The sequence below is a fragment of the Dipodomys ordii genome, unplaced genomic scaffold (genome assembly GCF_000151885.1).
Source record: "Dipodomys ordii isolate 6190 unplaced genomic scaffold, Dord_2.0 Scaffold2, whole genome shotgun sequence".
NCBI lineage: Eukaryota > Metazoa > Chordata > Mammalia > Rodentia > Heteromyidae > Dipodomys > Dipodomys ordii.
Window position 1 is genome coordinate 8,460,060 of NW_012267218.1, and position 18,384 is coordinate 8,478,443.

The 18,384-nt window shown below is 57.2% G+C and overlaps 2 protein-coding genes and 1 pseudogene across 2 annotated transcripts in view; 2 read left to right on the forward strand and 1 right to left on the reverse strand.

Moving 5' to 3' along the window:
- Asb2 (ankyrin repeat and SOCS box containing 2) overlaps positions 1 to 4,272 on the forward strand; it is a 26,434-nt gene extending 22,162 nt beyond the window's left edge. The window contains exons 8-10 of the mRNA XM_013013260.1: positions 17 to 475; positions 1,689 to 1,842; positions 3,625 to 4,272. Of these exons, the coding sequence (XP_012868714.1) occupies positions 17 to 475; positions 1,689 to 1,842; positions 3,625 to 3,761 (750 nt within the window). The 3' untranslated portion in view covers positions 3,762 to 4,272. The remainder of the gene's footprint in view (positions 1 to 16; positions 476 to 1,688; positions 1,843 to 3,624) is intronic.
- A 2,748-nt stretch (positions 4,273 to 7,020) lies between these two features.
- Fam181a (family with sequence similarity 181, member A) lies at positions 7,021 to 7,944 on the reverse strand. The gene has a single exon (XM_013014994.1). The coding sequence runs from the start codon at positions 7,897 to 7,899 to the stop codon at positions 7,021 to 7,023; it is 879 nt and encodes a 292-aa protein (XP_012870448.1). The 5' UTR covers positions 7,900 to 7,944.
- An 8,872-nt stretch (positions 7,945 to 16,816) lies between these two features.
- Positions 16,817 to 17,162, forward strand: LOC105984688 (annotated as a pseudogene).
- Positions 17,163 to 18,384: the final 1,222 nt, after the last annotated feature.

The window sequence follows — 18,384 nt, forward strand, 5'->3', positions numbered from 1 at the left end:
CGACGCGGTGCTGGAGGCGCTGCTGGGCGCGCGCTTCGACGTGAACGCGCCGCTGGCGCCCGAGCGCGCGCGCCTGTACGAGGACCGGCGCAGCTCGGCGCTCTACTTCGCCGTGGTCAACAACAACGTGCGCGCCACCGAGCTGCTGCTGGGCGCGGGCGCCGACCCCAACCGCGACGTCATCAGCCCGCTGCTCGTGGCCATCCGCCACGGCTGCCTGCGCACCATGCGGCTGCTGCTGGACCACGGCGCCGACATCGACGCCTACGTCGCCACGCACCCCACCGCCTTCCCCGCCACCATCATGTTCGCCATGAAGTGCCTGTCGCTGCTCAAGTTCCTCATGGACCTGGGCTGCGACGGCGAGGCCTGCTTCTCCTGCCGCTACGGCAACGGCCCGCACCCGCCCGCCCCGCCGCGCGCGGGCCGCTTCCACGACGCGCCGGCCGAGGACAAGGCGCCCGGCGCGGTGCAGGTGTGCGGGGCGGCGGGCGGGGCCGGGCCCGGGCCGGGCGAAGAGAGGGGGCCGGGGCTGGGGATGGGGCGAGGCGAGGGGGCCGGGGGCCGGGGCTAGGCGAGGGGGCTGCGGGGCCCGGGCCAGGGCGAGGGGGCTCAGGGGCCCCGGGGGCAGCGCCCCGGGCCAGGCCACGCCGACCACTGGCTTCAGCACCCATTCCGCTGACTCCAGCCCAGATCCCGAAGCGAAGGAACTTGTCAGTTGGCGCTTTCAGAGGTGGCAGAACTTCCTGGTTCGTCCAAACCGATTACAATCCCGCTTTGGGGACATTTAAAGAACCAACCGTCGAGCAAGGGATTGGTGGGAGCCCTGCAGAGCGGAGGGGCTCCTCACCCCTGACAAACCGCCACCTGCAAGGTTAAGACAGCAGCTAAAGCAGGCCTGAGGTTCCAGGAGGGGCGGGAAGCCAGTGACCCAGAGCCCGGACCCGCCCACGGCGTGTGGCTCTAGAAGTCATCACTTTACACCTGTAACCCCCGCCACTGAGGAGGCTGAAATCTGAGGAACTCAGGTCAAAGCCAGCCTGGGTGAAAAGTCCATGAGACTCTATCTCAGTTAACCTGCAAAAAGCCTGAAGAGGAGGTATGATTCAAGTAGCATGCCAGCCTTGAGCACAAAAGCTGTACAAGAGCTTGAAAAGTCAGCTAAAAAAAAAAAGACTACTTTTACTGTCAATTAATGATCAGCATTTATAGTCTACCTGTGTGCAAAGAAGTTTGGGTTCCTATTACCAGAAACCAGGTTTTGAACTCAAAGCCTCAAACTTGTTCAGCTTGCTTGCTCGTGGCTGACATTCTCCCACTTGAACCATACCTCTATCCCAGATTTTTGCTAGTTATTTGGAGATGGCATCTCACAGGTTTTTAGGCCTGGGCTGGCTCCAAACCATGGTCCTTATGGATCTCAGCTTCCTGAGTAGTTAGGATTACAGGCATGAGCCACTAGTGGCCTGGCTCTGAATGCTCATTTCTCAAAGTCCTCTTGAAGTGGATGTTTTACACCCATTTTATGATCAGGCCAAGTGGCCCGTGTGTGCTTTGGGCAGAGAGGCCTAGGTGTGGAGGGCATGTGTTTATGGATGTGGACCTAGCTAAGTGTGCTGGCGTTGGTTTTCAGTATCTTCCTGCTTCCCTAGCCTCACCTGTAGAACTAACGCGGTCCACCCTTTCAGTTCTGCGAGTTCCTCTCGGCCCCGGAGGTGAGCCGCTGGGCAGGGCCCATCATCGACGTCCTCCTGGACTACGTGGGCAACGTGCAGCTGTGCTCCCGGCTCAAGGAGCACATCGACAGCTTCGAGGACTGGGCTGTCATCAAGGAGAAGGCAGGTAGGCCGTGGCTGCTGCCACTGGCAGCTCCCCCCACCCGACACAGAGCTAAAGCCCCGGGCACGTGAGAGCTTCTGCATTGGGCCTTGCCAGACTCCTGCTGTCTGGGGGTCCCTTGCAGCATGTGGGCGCCTCCTTGGATGATAAATGGCACGTCATATGGGTCATTGCCACACAGCTGGGATTCCAAGTTACAGATACGAGTCATGCTAGCCCCACCATGGTTTGGACATCTTCCCACGCTGTGTGAAACAGTTCTGCTCCCAGGGGGCTATGGAATCTGTTTCCCGCACCTTGGGCCCCCTGAGAGGCAGTATGGGAGGGGGGGAAGAGGGGAAGGGCAGGGCATCCCCAGAGAGAACTCACAAAACACCCAGACATCTTGTCCAAAGGGCTTTTGGTTTGGCAGCACTACGAGCCCTTTCCATGGCCCCCAGGTGGTCCAGTGCCTCTGCTCCTCAGACAGTGGAGCAGCCTTGGTGTAGGGCCCCACAGCTGTGAGCTCACCTTGCCAGGCTCACACGGATGGCCTTGGGCAAGGCCATTCCCACTTGGATAAAGGAGGCTGGACAGACTTTTGGTCCAGTCGCCTGCTAGTTCTGCCAGCCTCTGGTGTGTGCAGGTGGTGGCGCCAGGCACAGGAAGCTGATGTGTGCTCTGTACAGGGGGCAGCTGTGCCAACTGGGATCCTTAATGCCAGGGTCTCGAATGCCAGTGTCCCTGCTAAGCACCAAACTCATCTAGGCAGGGTGCTGCAGTGCCCTGGGCTTTTATTGGGAAAGTGACCTGCTGCTCATTCTGGTTCAGTGATGCACAATGAAGCTTACCTGTTGAATGGGCTTCGGTCATTACTATCCCTGGCCACTAGAGGGTGGAGTAGTCCATACCTAGATGTGGGTCTCAGGCTCTGTCTTAGCTCTTCTCTTCCCCAGAGCAGGGTCATCGCACACAATCAAACCCTGACTGTATTGCAAATGCTAACGGACAAGCAGAACACACAGTTCTGAACCAACATCTACATTGCTCATTTAACCCCCACATCCCACCTATAATACTCTTCAACTGCTTTTGCGTTTGGTGCTCTGATGTTTATATTATTTGGGGAAGAAGGTAGAGAGAAGACCCTAGAGTTGGCAGGTAGCCCAGCCTCCATGTCCTGGTCCCCTAGTAGCCTCTACTTCCCCCTGCATCCCTCCACACCCTCCCAGAGGGTGTGGTTCTGAATCCAGAGGATGAGGCATGGGTGCCTGGCTAGGCATGCTCCAGCCACCAGCTCCTCTGCCCTCCTCCACACCCCTCACTTGGCCTCCAAGTAAATTACCCATTCCCTGGTGCCTGGTGCCTGCTCCTGCCTCCCATCTCCTCCTCAATGGACCCCACTGTGCGAGGCCGTCCAGGGGGGTCTGGAACACAGCTGAGAGGGACGCTGGGACTTGAGGGGAGCTGCCTGGTACTGCCCTCTCCCCCAGCCTCTTGTACCAGCAGAAGTCCAGAGCCAAAATCCATGCACAGTACACCCAAGAGGTCAAACTCTGTTTGGGATGCAGGTTGGGTGTAAAGAGGCTGCATTAGGCTGACCCAGAACATCTCAGGTAAGGCCCTGAGCCTCGCTTCCTTCACCAGAGGGAGGGAGGGCCCTTCGTCAGTTTCCTCACTACACAGACTGGGGTTACCATAGCAGGCACCCCACTCATGTCCAGCCACGCCAAATGGGTACCTCCCTTAAGCCACACCCTGTGTAGATGCAAACAACAGTCAGCATCACTTTCTTTTTTATTCCAGAACCTCCAAGACCTCTGGCTCACCTTTGTCGGCTGCGGGTTCGAAAGGCCATTGGGAAATATCGTATAAAGCTCCTAGATACGCTGCCTCTCCCGGGCAGGCTGATTAGATACCTGAAATATGAGAACACCCAGTAATGGGCCTCAGGGAGAAGGAATGGCCCTGCTTCCTTGATGTCTCAGGAGAGTGGTATCCTGTGTCCAGGGCACGCAGGGGCAGATGAGGCTGCAGGCCGCCCCCTCTGTCAGGGCAGCGGCAGTGACCTTGCTGGGCTGTGGCAGAGCTTTGCCCAGAGCGAGGAGCACAGTGTGTCAGTAGGAGAAGAATCATTTGTTTCAAACTGTTGTGTAGATGAGGCCTTCTCTGCCAGTGAGAAGGGCAGAGACCTCCACTGGGAGGCCAGGGCAGAGCCTGAGGTGGTCTGGGCAGGGCAGGCTCAGTGAGGCCCAGCTCCACTTGGACTGTGTCTGGAAGACTTGTGGAGATGAGTTTACTGTCCGGGATGACCTCATGCCCCTCTCGTCCTTGTGAACCCCTCCACTGGACTCTGGACTTTGCCCTCAAAGGTGGGGCCCAGCACTGGGAGAAAGGACCCAGGTGTGGCCCAGGGGGCTTTTCACTGAGTTCAAATAAATGTTACACACAGATGCTCTGCCCAGCCAAGTCCTTGTCACCAGACTCTCCCAGCCCCACTTGAAAGCCTTGCTCTTCTCAGGTCCTGTCTGTTCTCCCCCACAGTCACAGCTGATTGGCCAAGCCCTCCTGTGTGTCAGTGCTGATTGGTCGTGCCCTGCTCTGGTGTCAGTGCTAATTGGTTGGGCACTCAGAGTACCGTGTTTCACGTCCTATCACACCTGTCAAGGACTTGCTGCTGTCACCTTCTGCAGGAGGGCTTCCAGCGTCTGGGTTGTCACCCAGCATCACAAAACACCGACCATCCTGAAAGTATGGCCACCATGGCATTTCACAAGCTGTAGTGCGCCCCAGCAGTGAGAACTGGACACTGATAGGTGGGGTCTCCAGGCTGGCTCTAGGTTTTACTTTGAACCAACACAGCTGGCTGTTTAGATGGGGTGTGTCTGCTGCTGGCGCTTTAAAAATCATTGTCATCAACAGCCAGTCTCCCCAGATGTGTTCTGGCACCTGTCCATGCAGGAGGTCACAGTGCCTGGGGCTGCTGTCACGGCTTAGTACACACTTGTGCATTGCAGTGAAGCCTCCAGGCTTTTGCTGAGATCTGCAGGTGCCCAGCTGAGGCCCCTGCAGCATGCCTTGGAAGCTCACTCCTTCCATAGGCTGTGTGGCTGGTTGGAAGGTCCAAGCCATAGCTAGTACAGTCTGGTGGCTCATGCCTATAATTCTAGCTGTTCGGGAGGCTGAGATCTGAGAAGGATCTTGGTTCAAAGCCAGCCAGGACAAAGAATTCAAGAGATTTGTATCCAGTTAACCAGCAAAAAGCCAGAAGTAGAGGTCTGGCCCAAATGGAAGAGCACCAACCTTGAGTAAAAAAACTGGGGTCCTAAGTTCAAGCCCCAGTATAAGTGTGTGTGTGTGTGCACGTGCGTGCGCTTGTGCGTATGTGTGCGTATGCACACACGAACCATTCTTAGACTCAGCACAGCAGGGTCTGCAGATGTCACCCAGTAATTTTGAGGGGTGACTTCTGGCTGCTCTAGTTGCTGAGCATTTGGATAGGGTGATGTCCCCACACCCACCTCAGCAAACCATGCAGCAGGTCTCTGAACAATCACAACTGCTATTTGGATGAGGAAATCTGAGCTCAGAGCAGTTAAGTAACTTGCCCAAGATCACATAGCTGATAGGCAGCAGGGCTGGGGTGTGAGCTTTCAACTCCCTGCTGCACAGTGGAGGAATGGAAACAGAAGGCCAGCACTACAGATTGTGGGCTTGCATGACGCCTTCTCTCACCCCTCACTGTTCTCCAAGCCCAGGCTGTCTGCAGCTGAGGGCCCACACTGAGGCCGTGCCCAATCTCACAGGCCGGATAATCACTCACAGTGACCCTGCCTGTTAGCCCAGCATCCGGCTCTCAAGTCTTCTGAGCCTTGGTACCCTGCCTGCTTCCCCCTGTGGTGAGCTGCCTGTCTAGTGGACTTCCTGCTCCATGGATCGTGGGATGAAACCAGGCAGGGGAGGAAGGGCCCTGTGCAGCCTGGGTTCGCTAGAAAGGACTCAGGTCACGAAGGAGAGAGACAGAAAGAAAGCCTGGATGCGGCGAGGTAATGTACCTTTCCAGTCCTGCTACCGACAAGGAGGCAGAGGCTCTGGGAGGTTAGCTCAGTCCGCATCACCAGCCAGGGCTGGCTGCTGGGATGGGCCTCCGTGTGCTATGGCAGAGCATCTCTGGGCGAGCGGGCAGGTGGAACCCCCCCAGTCCCCCGTGACTTTGCTAGTCTGAGGACCCACTCCCTGCCACCAGTGCCCCTCAATCTGGGGACAGGCGACCGGAACATGCCAGCAAGTGAGAGCTCTCAGCAGACAAACCTGGGAATCTGAACTGGAACTATCAACTGCTTTCGCTTGGGGGTCACGGAACCAACAGATTTAAATGGGGTGCTTGTGAATCACCTGTTCGGTCCACAAGGGACTGCCATCCTATTTGGCCTGTTGTTCGCCCTGGGCAGGGCTGGGCAGGGTTGGGCCACTTGGCACAGGCAGAAAGCAGTTCTGCACAAAGCAGAACTGCAAAAGCAGGTAGCTTCACCTCTGGGCACAAAGCAGCATGGAGCCTCCAGTGTCCAGGTCTTCTGATCTGAGGGTCCCCCCCAGGACGCTTCCTTGGCCCCTCTCCAGTGCTCTCCACCTCCATCCTCTGAATAGAGCCTGTCCCTACAAGTCTGAGCGGCTCTGAGCCACACCTGCTCCCCCAGAGCCAGTACCTCCGTGTTGAGGTAAACCATTCAACTTCATGACACCCAAGCTGTGGAAACTGCAAAAGAAATGTCTTTATTCTGGAACCTTTTCAATATTTACAAAGAACAAAACAAACATCTGGGCTGGGCTCACACAGTGGTGGCGGCTGAACGGGGTTGCAACTGGCAACCGGTAACTGGTAACTGGGGTGGCTGCGGGGTGGCTGGGTCCCACAGCCCGTGGTGTGCGCATGCGTACACCTGGGGGTGCTGTTAGCCCCGGGCCTGCGTGGGGACGGGCCAGCCGTGCCGGGCCCTGCAGCTCCCGGGGTGCCTGGGGGGGGCCACCTGATGGCTGGTGCTGCCCTCTCACCCCCAGAGGGAAAGGGGGAGGGGCTGGGGATGCCCAGGAGGCCATGCCACGGCCCAGCCCCTTCCTCACAAGGAGAGCTCACCAGGCCGCCCCCCACCCCCCACCCCATCCTGCAAGGACGGAGCAGGGAGTGAGCCTGTCCCTGCCCAGCTAGAGGTAGCCGAAGACATTGAAGATGGGAGGGGGCATGGCCGGCTTGGTGGGGATGGGCTTCAGGACCACGGGTCTGTACACCTTCTGCCCTGGGCCATCCACGTCCTTGCAGAAGTGGACCAGCTCTCCGGGAGAAGCCGGGCTTTTCCTCCACAGGCCCAGGCTGGGCACTGGGCTCTGAGGCAGGGTCCCCGGAGGGCCAGGGAAGATGGGCTGTCCATGGTACTGGAAGGGGCAGCAGCCCCAGGCATCCATTCGGCCCCCCAGGGACATCCCGGGCATCCCCAGCGGGTTCTTGTCAGCCGGTACCCTTGGGGACATGGGCACCGGGGTAGACTCGAGCCCCAGGGGCTCCAGGCCATGGCAAGTTTTCTTATTCTCATAGGGAGGTCCCTCCCTGGAGCCCAGGCCCCCCTCGAGCCCCACAGCATAGCTGTGGGTGGGCCTGGGCTCTTCCCAGAAGGACGCGGGCAGCTGTCTTTTCCTCATGGGCACCTGGCCAGGCTTGGCGGCTTCTGGACTCTGCCCGTGGAGGGCGAGCTCCGTGGGGAGGCATTCCTGCCGGAAGGGGTGCCCCAGAGCCTTCTCCTTGTAGCCCCCACTCCCGCTGGGGCTGCAGTCAGGGCCCAGGTGGAGGGGCAGCCTTCTGGGCCGGTCCTCGGGCCCCCTTTTCAGGTGGGGCTCAGCCCCCCGGCCGGGAAGGCCCCTGGGGAGCCGGGAGTACTTCTGGGAGAAGCGCTTGAGCTGCTTCTGCAGGTACTTGCGGTGGTCCACGGAGCGGCGGCACGGCGCCGACTTGTCCAGAGCGGCCTTGATGTCGCTGGACGCCAGGTTCACGAAGTTCAGTAACATCTTCACGTCACTGTCGGCCGCCATCACCAGGGGGCCACGGCGCGGGCCTTTCCATGAAGAGGGCGGGCTCTGCTGGGGGCTGGGAGCTCCAAGGAGGGCGCAGAGCTGACCTGGGGGACACAACAGGCCATTGGATGCAAATGGAGGTGCCTACCCCCCCCCCACACACACATACACCTCAGCCTTCCACAGAGCCCTGAGCAGGGAGCATCTGTTAAGCCTTGACACACATCCTGTGCACCTGAGAGATGGGACAATTCCTAACAGCCTTCTGGGATCTGTGACCCTCTTCTTGCTCAGAGATGTCAAGCAACTTGCCCGAGGTGGTCCAGCTCTACATGGCATCGTTGGGCTAGACTCCTAGGCTGCCACACCTCCCGCACACTACCCTGCCAACTTGCCAGCAATGTTATTTGGTTTTGGTTTTTTTTTTCTTCTTCTTCTCTGAGCTGACACAACTGCTTCACTTTAAAGGCCAAGCCCCCTTCCTCCTGGGGGTAGCCGCCCCTCCCAGCAGCCCGCCCCCTCGAGTCCCCACGCTCCACCCCCGGCTCTCAGGCAGGACCAGGCAGGACCCCTGTCTAGCACTTAATCGAGACCTGCCCTGCAGACTGATCTCAGGCTGTGGGCAGCGGGGCCTCCCCAGGAGGAGCAGCTGCAGCGATTTCATGCCTCCGGGGGGCCCCCACCCGCAGCCCCGCGCCCCTCCCCCAGGCCCCTGGCCGGCCCGCTTCCCCCTGCCCCCCACACCTGGGGTCGGGCCTCCACACTGACCGAAGGTGTGGCCGGGGGGGCCCCACCAACGTGGCCCGACAGGTTTCCCCCGCAGACCTGGGCCGGCCCGGTGGCGCCGCGCGCGCGCTCCGTGTCCAGGAGCAGTTGTGCAGCCCTTGAGTGGACTGAATGGAGGACAAGCCCAGAGCTGGGGGGCCCTCAGGCCAATCAGGAGCGCCTCTCCAGATACAAAGCATCCCAACCCGCCGGCGGCGCCCCGTTCCCACATTCTTTGCCGTCACAAATTGTCACCATGGGGACCATCACAAAAAAGACAGCTCCAAATGCAATCATTTCCCGGTAAATTTCTGGCCTTCAAACCAGGCTCTCCTGGGCCTCCAACACCCCTCCTCCCCTCGACCTCCCTTCCCTGCTCCTCAAGGGGGTGGCGTGTACGCGTGTATGCATGCGTGTGTGAGTGTTTAAAAGGTCCAGGGACGGGCGCAGGGGAGAAGGGCTTGCACAACTCCTCCTCTCCCTCCCCCCCCCCAAGAGTCCAGGCCGACAGCTGCCATGGTCCAGTGCAGACAGACAATCGGACGGGGTAAGGCAGGGCGGGCTGTTTTCCCTGCTGTCCTTGAGTGTTGAGTGGCTCTCTGTCTGTCTCTGTCTTTGTCTCTCTCTGCACCATGCTCGCTCTAGGATTCCCCCAGGGCCGGGGCGCTGGAGGACCCGCGAGGCCCAGGCCTGATGGGGTACTGACTGACGTGGAGAAAGGAAGGGCCGGCTAACAGGATGCTGGAATATCCCTGGGAAGGGAGCCGGAGCGCTCAGGAATCTTGTCTTTATGTTTGCTTCCTCAATTGAGCTGCACAAAGCCTGAATTGCCCATTCAGTGCTGGGGGACAAAAGGTTGGCGTTGCACGGTCCCTTAGCATTTGTAGTCAAACAGTTAGGGACTTAAATCGAGTCGTCATGATGGAGAAAGAGGTGGACAAAGCCCATAGAATTGCCATCAGCAAACATTTTCCTGTGTCATATTAGCCAGTCTCCATGGCTCCCCCTGGCCTGGGGACAATGGCACAAGTTTGCACACTTGGCTACTGTCACCGTGCCAACGCCGGCAGGGCTGCAAGCAGGGCACCACTTAGAGCAAGCGAGTTCAGGCCACGCTGGCCCGGCCCACCAGCCCGCCAGAGGGAAGGTAAGGCCCACAATGAGGATGGATGGATGGTGAGGAAGGCTGCCCGGGAAATGTTAATGGGCAAGGCCTCTGTGCCCGCCTGCTCAGCAGGCATGCCTCTTCCTCTCCTCCTCCTCTCCTTTCCCCTTTCTCCTGCTGCCTTTGCCTCCTGGCCCCCTGGTCAGCCAAAGGGCTGTGGTCTGTACGCAAGCCCTCGTTTGGGGTGTGTGTGTTGGTGTGCACACGTGCACACGCATGCATGAGTGCATGCTGCCACTGGGGCTTGAACTCAGGGCCTTGCACTCTCACTTGGCTTTTTGCCTCAAGACTGGCATCTACCACTTGAGCCACACCCCCAGTGTCTCGTGGACTTTTGGCTTCCAGCTATAATCCTCAGATCTTGGCATTGGATTACAGATGTGAGCCACCAGGGCTCAGCTCAGCCTTCACCTTTGGGCCACAGCCTCGATGTCCAGCCTCCTCTGGACACTGGCAGGGGCAGCGAGGAGCCCTCTCCTTCCACTAGCTACCAGCAACCTGCCATACAAATGAGGGGCCTGCCCACTGTCACCTGTCTCTACCTACTTCCTGTAGAGATGGCTGGCCCAGGTGGAGGAGCTGCAATCAGACCCTTCCCCACCCCGGGGGCAGGCTCAGGGACTGGAGCATGCTGGCATGCTGGCTTTGGACAGGTGGCTCTGTCTGCTGGGGCAGAGCCAGGGGTTATGTGTTTCTCTAGCCCTTTCCAGTCCAACCTGCCTGGCAAGGCAGGCACACGATCTCCGCTGAGGGACCGACTCCCTGGGGCTCCGCGGTCACCTGGTTAGGCTCTGGCCACTGCTGCCTGCCAGGTGGCACCGTGCATCTGGCACCCACAGCCCTCAGGCTGCCTGCCTGTCCTGCCTTCGGTGGAGAGCGTGGCTTCCAAAGTCCCCGGTCCGTCCTTGCCCTGGCCCGCGGCACCCGCCTCGCTCACTGTACACCTTCTCTCTTCCCAGATGTCAAGACATTTTCCAGCCACTCTCCTCGGATCTCAGCCAGAGCCTTCCCAGCCCAGCCTGGTGTCACCTTCTTGTCAGGCTCTCTCCTGGCTTCTCAGCCAGTGATGACCTTCCCTGCCAGTGGGGCTCCATGTCCAGTTCAGCCAGTGTCTTCCCAGGCTGAGGATGCCGCAGTACAGAGGGGGGAAAATGCTTTCCATAGCAATTCCACAGAGACGACGCAAGGGAGAAGGAAGCGAGGAGCAGGAAGGGAAAAATGGACTGTAAGGAGCTGAGCATGGCAGGGGCCACCCACTGTGCACCTGAGCCGCATCTCCTGCAGCGGCTCTCCAAGCCAGGAGGGCCCAAGAGGGTGGCCTGGTGGCTGCCACTTACAGGCAAGCCAAGGGAAGCTGAGCCAATCCCCAGGGCCTCCAAGCTAATACTTGGCAGACCTTGAACTTGAAGCCAGGACTGCTGGTGTGCAAAGCCTCAGCTAGCCCCACCACAGCACATTTGTTTTCCTGAGCACCTACTGAGTGCCAGATGCTGCGCACTTACCTCGGGGATCAGATTTTCCGCTCAAGCTATGGGCTCAGGTCTCGCATCTGTGTCAGCAGTGACTCGGGAATGGGAGAGGCGTCGATCTGGGGAGTCGGTGCTGGGAAATAGCTGAGGTCCTGCGCTGACCAGGCCCTGCTCGGGGGGTCCGGTCAGGCCTCCAGGGCCACCTCTCTCGTCAGGAGACTCCCAGGTTTCTCCGTGGATCGCTTGAGATGGCTCTTGCTGCTCTCTCCCCAGGCGCCTCCCATTGCCCCTCCTCTTGTTCCTGGCCTGGCCTTGCAGGGGTGGGGTTATGTCCCTCCTTGCACGTGGCTGGCACACTCAGAGACAAGCCTCAAACTTCTGAGCCTTGAACTCCACTCATCCAAACTTGGCCACACCTCAGTCTTCAAGGACCAGCACCAATACTCTCCCTTCTGAGAAACCTCCTGCCAACTCCAGAATTCACCATGACACCGTCTCCCTAGGCTCAGAGAGTCAGAATGAAGTCTGACCTTCTCGGCTGCACACAGAAGGCCCTTTGCCATCTGACCCCCAAACAGGAGCTGGTCGCAGAGCAGCTTCTCACTAAGTGGCTCATGAGTTAAACTCTTCACCCATCCTATTGACCCGTTTCTCTCTGGGGGCCTGACAACAGCTGCTCGCTGTCTTGTTTTCTCATTTGTCCCCCGGCTGCACCCTGGCTGAGCCCCACAAGGGCAACAAACGTGGCTGCGGGCCGCCTCTGTGTCCCCAGGGACTAGAATGGCCGTGTCACAGAGCAGGCCTGGGTGGAAGACACCGGTGCCTGTCCCCCGTGTCCTGATATCTCTGGTGCTCTAGGCCTATCACCCACTCCTGCCCCAGGCTCAGGGTAGTGGGGGCCCCTAGGCTGGGCTGGGGGGCTGAGTGGCGTCATCGGGGAATCTCTGACTCCTGACACCTGATCGCAGTGGCCTCAGGCCCGCCTTGATCGCAGCACAGAACAGGCGTTCCAGTCATTTGCCAGCCCCAGTCATGCCACGATCACTGCCCTGCATGGAGGAGGAAGCCCAGGCACCAACCGCCCAGGAAGCTTACCCCCAGTCCCAGGGCCAGCCAATGGCAGAGTGGGAACCGGACGCTGACCGCGGGATGCAGGCCTCCACCGTGACATCGCGAGATGCAAGCGCAGTGCCACAGCACATACCTGCAGTCCCGGCCCCAGCAGACCAAGGCACCGGCAGCACACAGCGCACAGACATCACATGATGTTTACATAACGTCCCCAGCGCTACAGAGCCCGCCCCGCGGCCTGCTGTCAATCACAGCCAGGCAGGACACAGAGCGGAGCAGAGAAGCGAACCCCTCCGGCCAGCCTCAGGTCCCCACTGCCGCTCCCGGCACTGGCAAATTGCAGTGGAGTTGTCACATCATCCTAACCTCAGCTTTGAGGATGAGACCTCTCAATTCTGTCCACACCTGGCTGTGTGTTCTTAGGACCTCACTCACCCTCCCTGGGCCTGTTTCTTGCCGGATGGCACTGTGGTTCTCGGCTTCAGTGTTGCACACACGAGATTTGGCGGGGGGAGAGGAGGGGACGGGAGGGGGGAGGACACAGGAGTGTGTCCTAAGTCAGTGTGATCTTATGCGTCCCAAGCTTGGTGAAGGATTGAATTTCTCATTAACATAAATTAAGGCAGGTCCAACATCATAGCCTGAGGTTTGAATGCTCCCCTCTCTTGCTCTTCTGATACTATGAGCAGGGTTCAGAGATGGAGAGACCAAGGGCTGGAGACTCAGCTGGTCTCTGTGGGCCACATGACTTTTGGAATTTGGTGTGGAATTGGCATGCCGAGTCTTCCATGACCTGGATGCTCTTGGTGGGAGGTTTGTGAGGTTCCCTTGGTTCCCGATTATCTACTCTTTCTCATGAGTGGGGGGTGGAATTTTGTCCAGTGACTTTTCTGCATCTTTGATAATACACCCATGTGGGTTTTTTCCTTGTTTTGCCCCTTTTGAGTTTCTATTATGCCAAGATACGCAGGATGGACACGTCCTTCGGTTCAGTGACATGCTCTGCCCCCAGTCCACATCACCGCGCCTCTCCCCCCAAGAGCCCCACGTCCATCAGGCCAGGACTCCCCCCCCCCCGCAGTCCTTCCTACGCAAGCATAAAACACAGATGTGAAAGGACTATGACACTTCCTCCCAGCCCTGCTTTGGCTGCATCTCCCGTGCTGTGCTGTGGTGCTTGTGTTTGCATTTGGCTCAGTATGTGTTAGCAATTTCCCTCAAGAGATTTAAAAGAGTGTCCTTGTTTTTGAGTGTTGTAGACTGTCAGCCTGTTAATGATGTCTAGATTGACTATAGTGTGGCCAGAGAATCTAATGTATTATTGTGTTTTACTCTATCACCTGTGGGGCCTGGCTAACAGCCACAGATACTTGACAAGACCATGTGTTCTACTGCTGTTGGCCTGGATCTGTAAGTGTTGGCAGGGGAGGGGGCAAGCACTGGGCAAGTCGGGAGTGTGCTAAGAGGAATGTGGGGCGTGAGGGCCCTGGGAAGACAGAGGCTGGGAAGAGCCAGTGTAGGCCTGGCCTGGGTGGGAGCTGGGCGTCCTTTCCAAGCTCTTTGACTTTGTGCAGGTCCCCTCCTCTCACTGAGCCTCGGTTTCCTACCCTCCGCTTGGCAAGGACAGACATGCAGTGCTGGGCAACTAAGGCTACTGCCTTAGCCACTCAGGAGGCTGAGGTCTGAGGACTGTAGTTAGAAGCCAGCCCAGGAAGGAAAGTCCTTGTGACTCTGATCTCCAATTAACCACCACAAAGCTGGAAGTGGAGCTGTGGCTCAAGGGGCAGAGTGCCAGCCTTGAGCAAAGAAAGCCAAGGGATAGCACCCTGGTCCTGATATGTATGCATATGTGTGTATGTGTGTGTGTATAATATGTGATATATAATACACATTATATTATATACGCTATATATAACATATAATATATATTTAAGAGGCATGCTGGGCTCCCCTGAGGAACAGATAACACTTGATGGCTCAATACCACCTACTACATGCAGGAGGCAGGCTATGGCCATAAATAAGACAACCGTGTTGTCAGCTGTGTAAATAGCTTGCAAACCCCTTGTTAAATGCCAGCTCGTGCTCTAAAGCTTCATCCGTAGGAGCTCCTTCCTCCTGTGGGGTGGGCACGGTTGTGGTCCCTACTATCCAGGTGAGGACACGGCAGGCTGCCCCAGGAGGGAAGCCAGAGCCTGAGCCAGCGGCGACACCTGGATAATTAGTCACCTGGGCAAAAGGCCGAGTCTCAAGCAGGGCGTCGGTGGGTTCGTGCCTGTAATCCTAGCTACTCAGGAGGCTGAGATCTGAGGATCACAGTTCAAAGCCAGCCTGGGCAGGAAAGTCCGTGAGACTCCGATCTCCAATGAACCACCAGAAAACCAGAAGTGGTGCTGTGGCTCAAGTGGTAGAGAGCTCACTTTGAGCTGAAGAGCGCAGGGACAGCACCCAGGCCCCCCCACCAAAAAAAGCCAAGTCTCAGATTCCTTCACCCTGAAGGTGGAGTTGAGTCACAGCCCCCGGCGGGGCTGCGAAGCGGAGTGAGAGCTTGTCGGCGAGCTATAACACATCACTGGAACCTCGCCAGTGCCTGTCTCCCTAATGTGCCATTCTGCCCAGCTGGATGTGCTGGTGCCCACGTGAAGCCATCCTGGAAAGGGGCCGGGTAACAAGCAGAGGGGAGTTGTGGCTCTGTGCCCATGTAGAATACCAATGAGGCTCGGTCCCACAGTCCTGCCACCACCCAGATCCCCCCATCCATCCGTCAACGCCCATCACCTCAACCGTATCCTCCAGTGCCCTTCTGGTGCGTGTCCTCCCCGCTCGGGGGCCAGTCAGGAATGAAACGTCCGTTTAATCCCAACTGCCAATTCGGATTTGATTAGTGATGGCTGGCAGGTGCCTTCTGGAAAGATTCCGAGGTCCCTGGGTGGCTTGATGCTTAGAGTGCTCTGATCGACTCGTGATGTCTGTCCTGGGTGGTGGGCGGGGGTGGGGACAGGGGATGAGGCCAGCTTTGCACTGTGGCACCTCTAAATCTAGAGTAAAATCACAGGATGAAAAGATTGCTGTGCCAGTCTTTTTATCCTGTGATTTTGATTAAAGGAATAGAGCCTCAGACAAGGACCGTGACATCCAAGTATCTATTCCTTCAACCAGGGCCTCAGGTTCTCACTCAGCAGGCCAGGGCACATCAATTCAGTTCAAATTGTATGATAGTAACTCATGATATGGCCCAGGCTGACTTTGAGCTCATCATCCTCCTATCTTGGTTTCCTGAGTGTGGGGATTATGGGCATGCACCACCACAGCTGGCAATACCCATTTATTAAACAGTGCCAGACATTCATTATAGAAAACGTCTTATACATCCAACGCTTTCACCAGGACTTTCTGTGATGGAAGAGGAAACTGAGGCACGGGGTAGAGAAGCAACTCTGCAGCTACTGAACTTTGGTCAGAGCCAAAGATCTGCCTGCCGCGCAGTTTCAAGGATTAGCGGTGACATTGGCAACCATAGCCGGCCTGAGCAAAGGCCCGGAGGCTGGGGGTTGGGCTCTCTGGGAGTGGAGAGGTTGGCTTCAGGGCAGCGTTGCTGGCTGGCCACTGTGGGGAGTGGGGTGAGGGCAGTTCAATCCGCATGCTCCCTGCATTTTTACAAACAGTAGGTGCACCATAAATGCTTGGTGACTGAATTGGCAAAGCAGAGCATGGAATAAAATGGTTGGTTGGCTTAGAACTATTGGGAAGCTACAATGGCCAGTGGCTAAACCACCCATGGGCAGCCAGGCCATCATCAGTGCTGGACATTGCCCTGTGCCATCCTGCCCCTCAGCTATGTGGCGCAGATCCCCCCACCCCATCATCCAGGGAACCCCACTTCCTGGAAATGGGATTTCCCAGGAGATCTGAAATAGGGTCAGCATCCACCTCCTTTGGAATATTGCCATGTGCAGAAAATTATGTACTTTGACTTAACCCTTCACAATCAAATGAGCAGATAAAACCTTCTGATGCGTGCACTGTGCCTCTCGTGGGCCAGTTTAGGAATCAGAGGACCGGGAAGAAAGAGCCTGTCAGTCTGTGTCCATAGCACAGTGACTACAGAGGAGGGGCTGTGGGGTCTGAGAGCATGGAGGGGATCCAGAGTGAGCATTGTCCCAGTCTCCTCAGCAACCACCTGTCCTGCTTTGGCAGTAAGGAGGATCCCCGTTACTGTGTAATGCTTCTGTTTGCTTCTTGCCCGTGCTGGGGATGAAACCCAGTGCCTCGTGCGTAGTAAGCAAGTATTGTGCCGCTCAGCCACACCCCAGCCCCAGCAACACTCGTTTCTTGATCTCTAATCACAACTCTGTCCATAACTCAGCCCATAACACTGTTAAAAATTCTCTGAATGTCTTCTCTCCACCCAACCATCTTGTCAGCTGCTTTCGGTTGGGAAGCCTCCTGCACTTAAGGCAGGAAGATGGTGGTCACCAAGAAGATGAAGAAGTCTCCAGAGCCAGTCCACTCCAGACTCCAACTTGTTATGAAAAGTAGAGAGTACATGCTAGGGTACAAGCAGACTCTGAAGATGATCAGACAGGGCACAGGGAAATTGGTCATCCTCAAAAAGACCGCCCAGCCTGAGGAAATCTGAAACAGAATACTATGCTATGTTGGCCAAAACTGATGTTCGCCACTACAGTGGCAATAATATTGAACTGGCGCGGCATGTGGGAAACATTACAGAGTATGCACACTGGCTATCATTGATCCCCAGGGATTCTGACAGCACCAGAAGCATTCTAGAACAAACAGGAGAGAAGTGAAGAGTGCACAATTTTTCTTTAATAAAACTTGCCATAACTTGTTTAAAAACAAACACAAAAAACAAAAAGAAATTCTCTGGACACCACACACACACACACACACACACACACACACACACACACACACACATAAAAAACCTTCCTGGGGCCTGGGTTCTGACCCTTCGTTTTTGTGCTTAAGGCTAGTGCTCTACCACTTGAGCCACAGCACCACTTCTGGCATTTGGGTAGTTAATTAGAGATTAAAGTCTCACAGACTTTCTTGCCTGGGCTGTCTTCAAACTACGATCCTCAAATCTCAGCGTCCTGAGTAGCTAGGATTACAGGTGTGAGCCACCAGCACCCCACTTTGAATATGTATTCTTGCCCTGAGGAAAGGGGCAAGGGCATGGTCTGCAAGAGAATTGCTCATTCTCACCCACTCTCTGATTCCATCCCAGGCCCCCAACAAGCTCTAGCTCCTGGTGCAGGAGTCTGCAAAGGGCAGTGATTATGAATGCTGGAGCCCCCTCGACCCCACCTCCAGCCTCTGCACCTGAGCTCTCCCAGCTGACATTGTCCCCTTGTGTGGCACCCAGTGCTTAGCCTGGCCCATGGAAGGAAGGCACCTGTCAGAGCATGCTGCCCACTGCAGAGAGACCCCCTTCCATTCCTGCCCTGCTCAGCCCAGCAGATGATGACCTGAGTCTACCCAGCCCCGTGACTATGGAGTGGGAGAAGGGACCACCAAACAATGCTCCAGGCTTGACCACAGCAAGCCTCCAGGTCAAAGGCGCCGTGCCTTGGCATAGGCAGTAGTGAGAGCCGGAAGTTCTGGGTGATGAACTTGATGGAGCATGCCCCAGCTCCACAGATCCCTGCCCAGAGGCTGAAGGAGCGGTGCAGCTGGCCTCGGCTCAGTGGAGATGGAGGGGTTGGTTGGACGTGGACAGAGGATGCGCTGAGGAAGTGCCACATTGGGGCGGCCCACTCCCAGGATCTGAGCTTCTGCAGATTTTCAACAGGGTCAGTCAGCTCTGCTCAGGGCAGCAAGCAGGGCTGCAGTTGCTTGGCCCGTGTCCAGTGGAACCCAAGTTGGATCTGTGGACACACCCCAAGCAGGACCAAGTCAAACTGCCTCTTCCTCACTTATTTCTCCATTTCCTCTGATCGCTCTCACTCCCCCACCCCGCCCAATCCCACTCTTCCCCTTACTACCCCTCAAACACCAGATACACTGCCC

Excerpts from the sequence above, each read along its gene's own strand:
- Fam181a (XM_013014994.1), bottom strand. The coding sequence starts at position 7,899 with ATGGCGGCCGACAGTGACGTGAAGATGTTACTGAACTTCGTGAACCTG.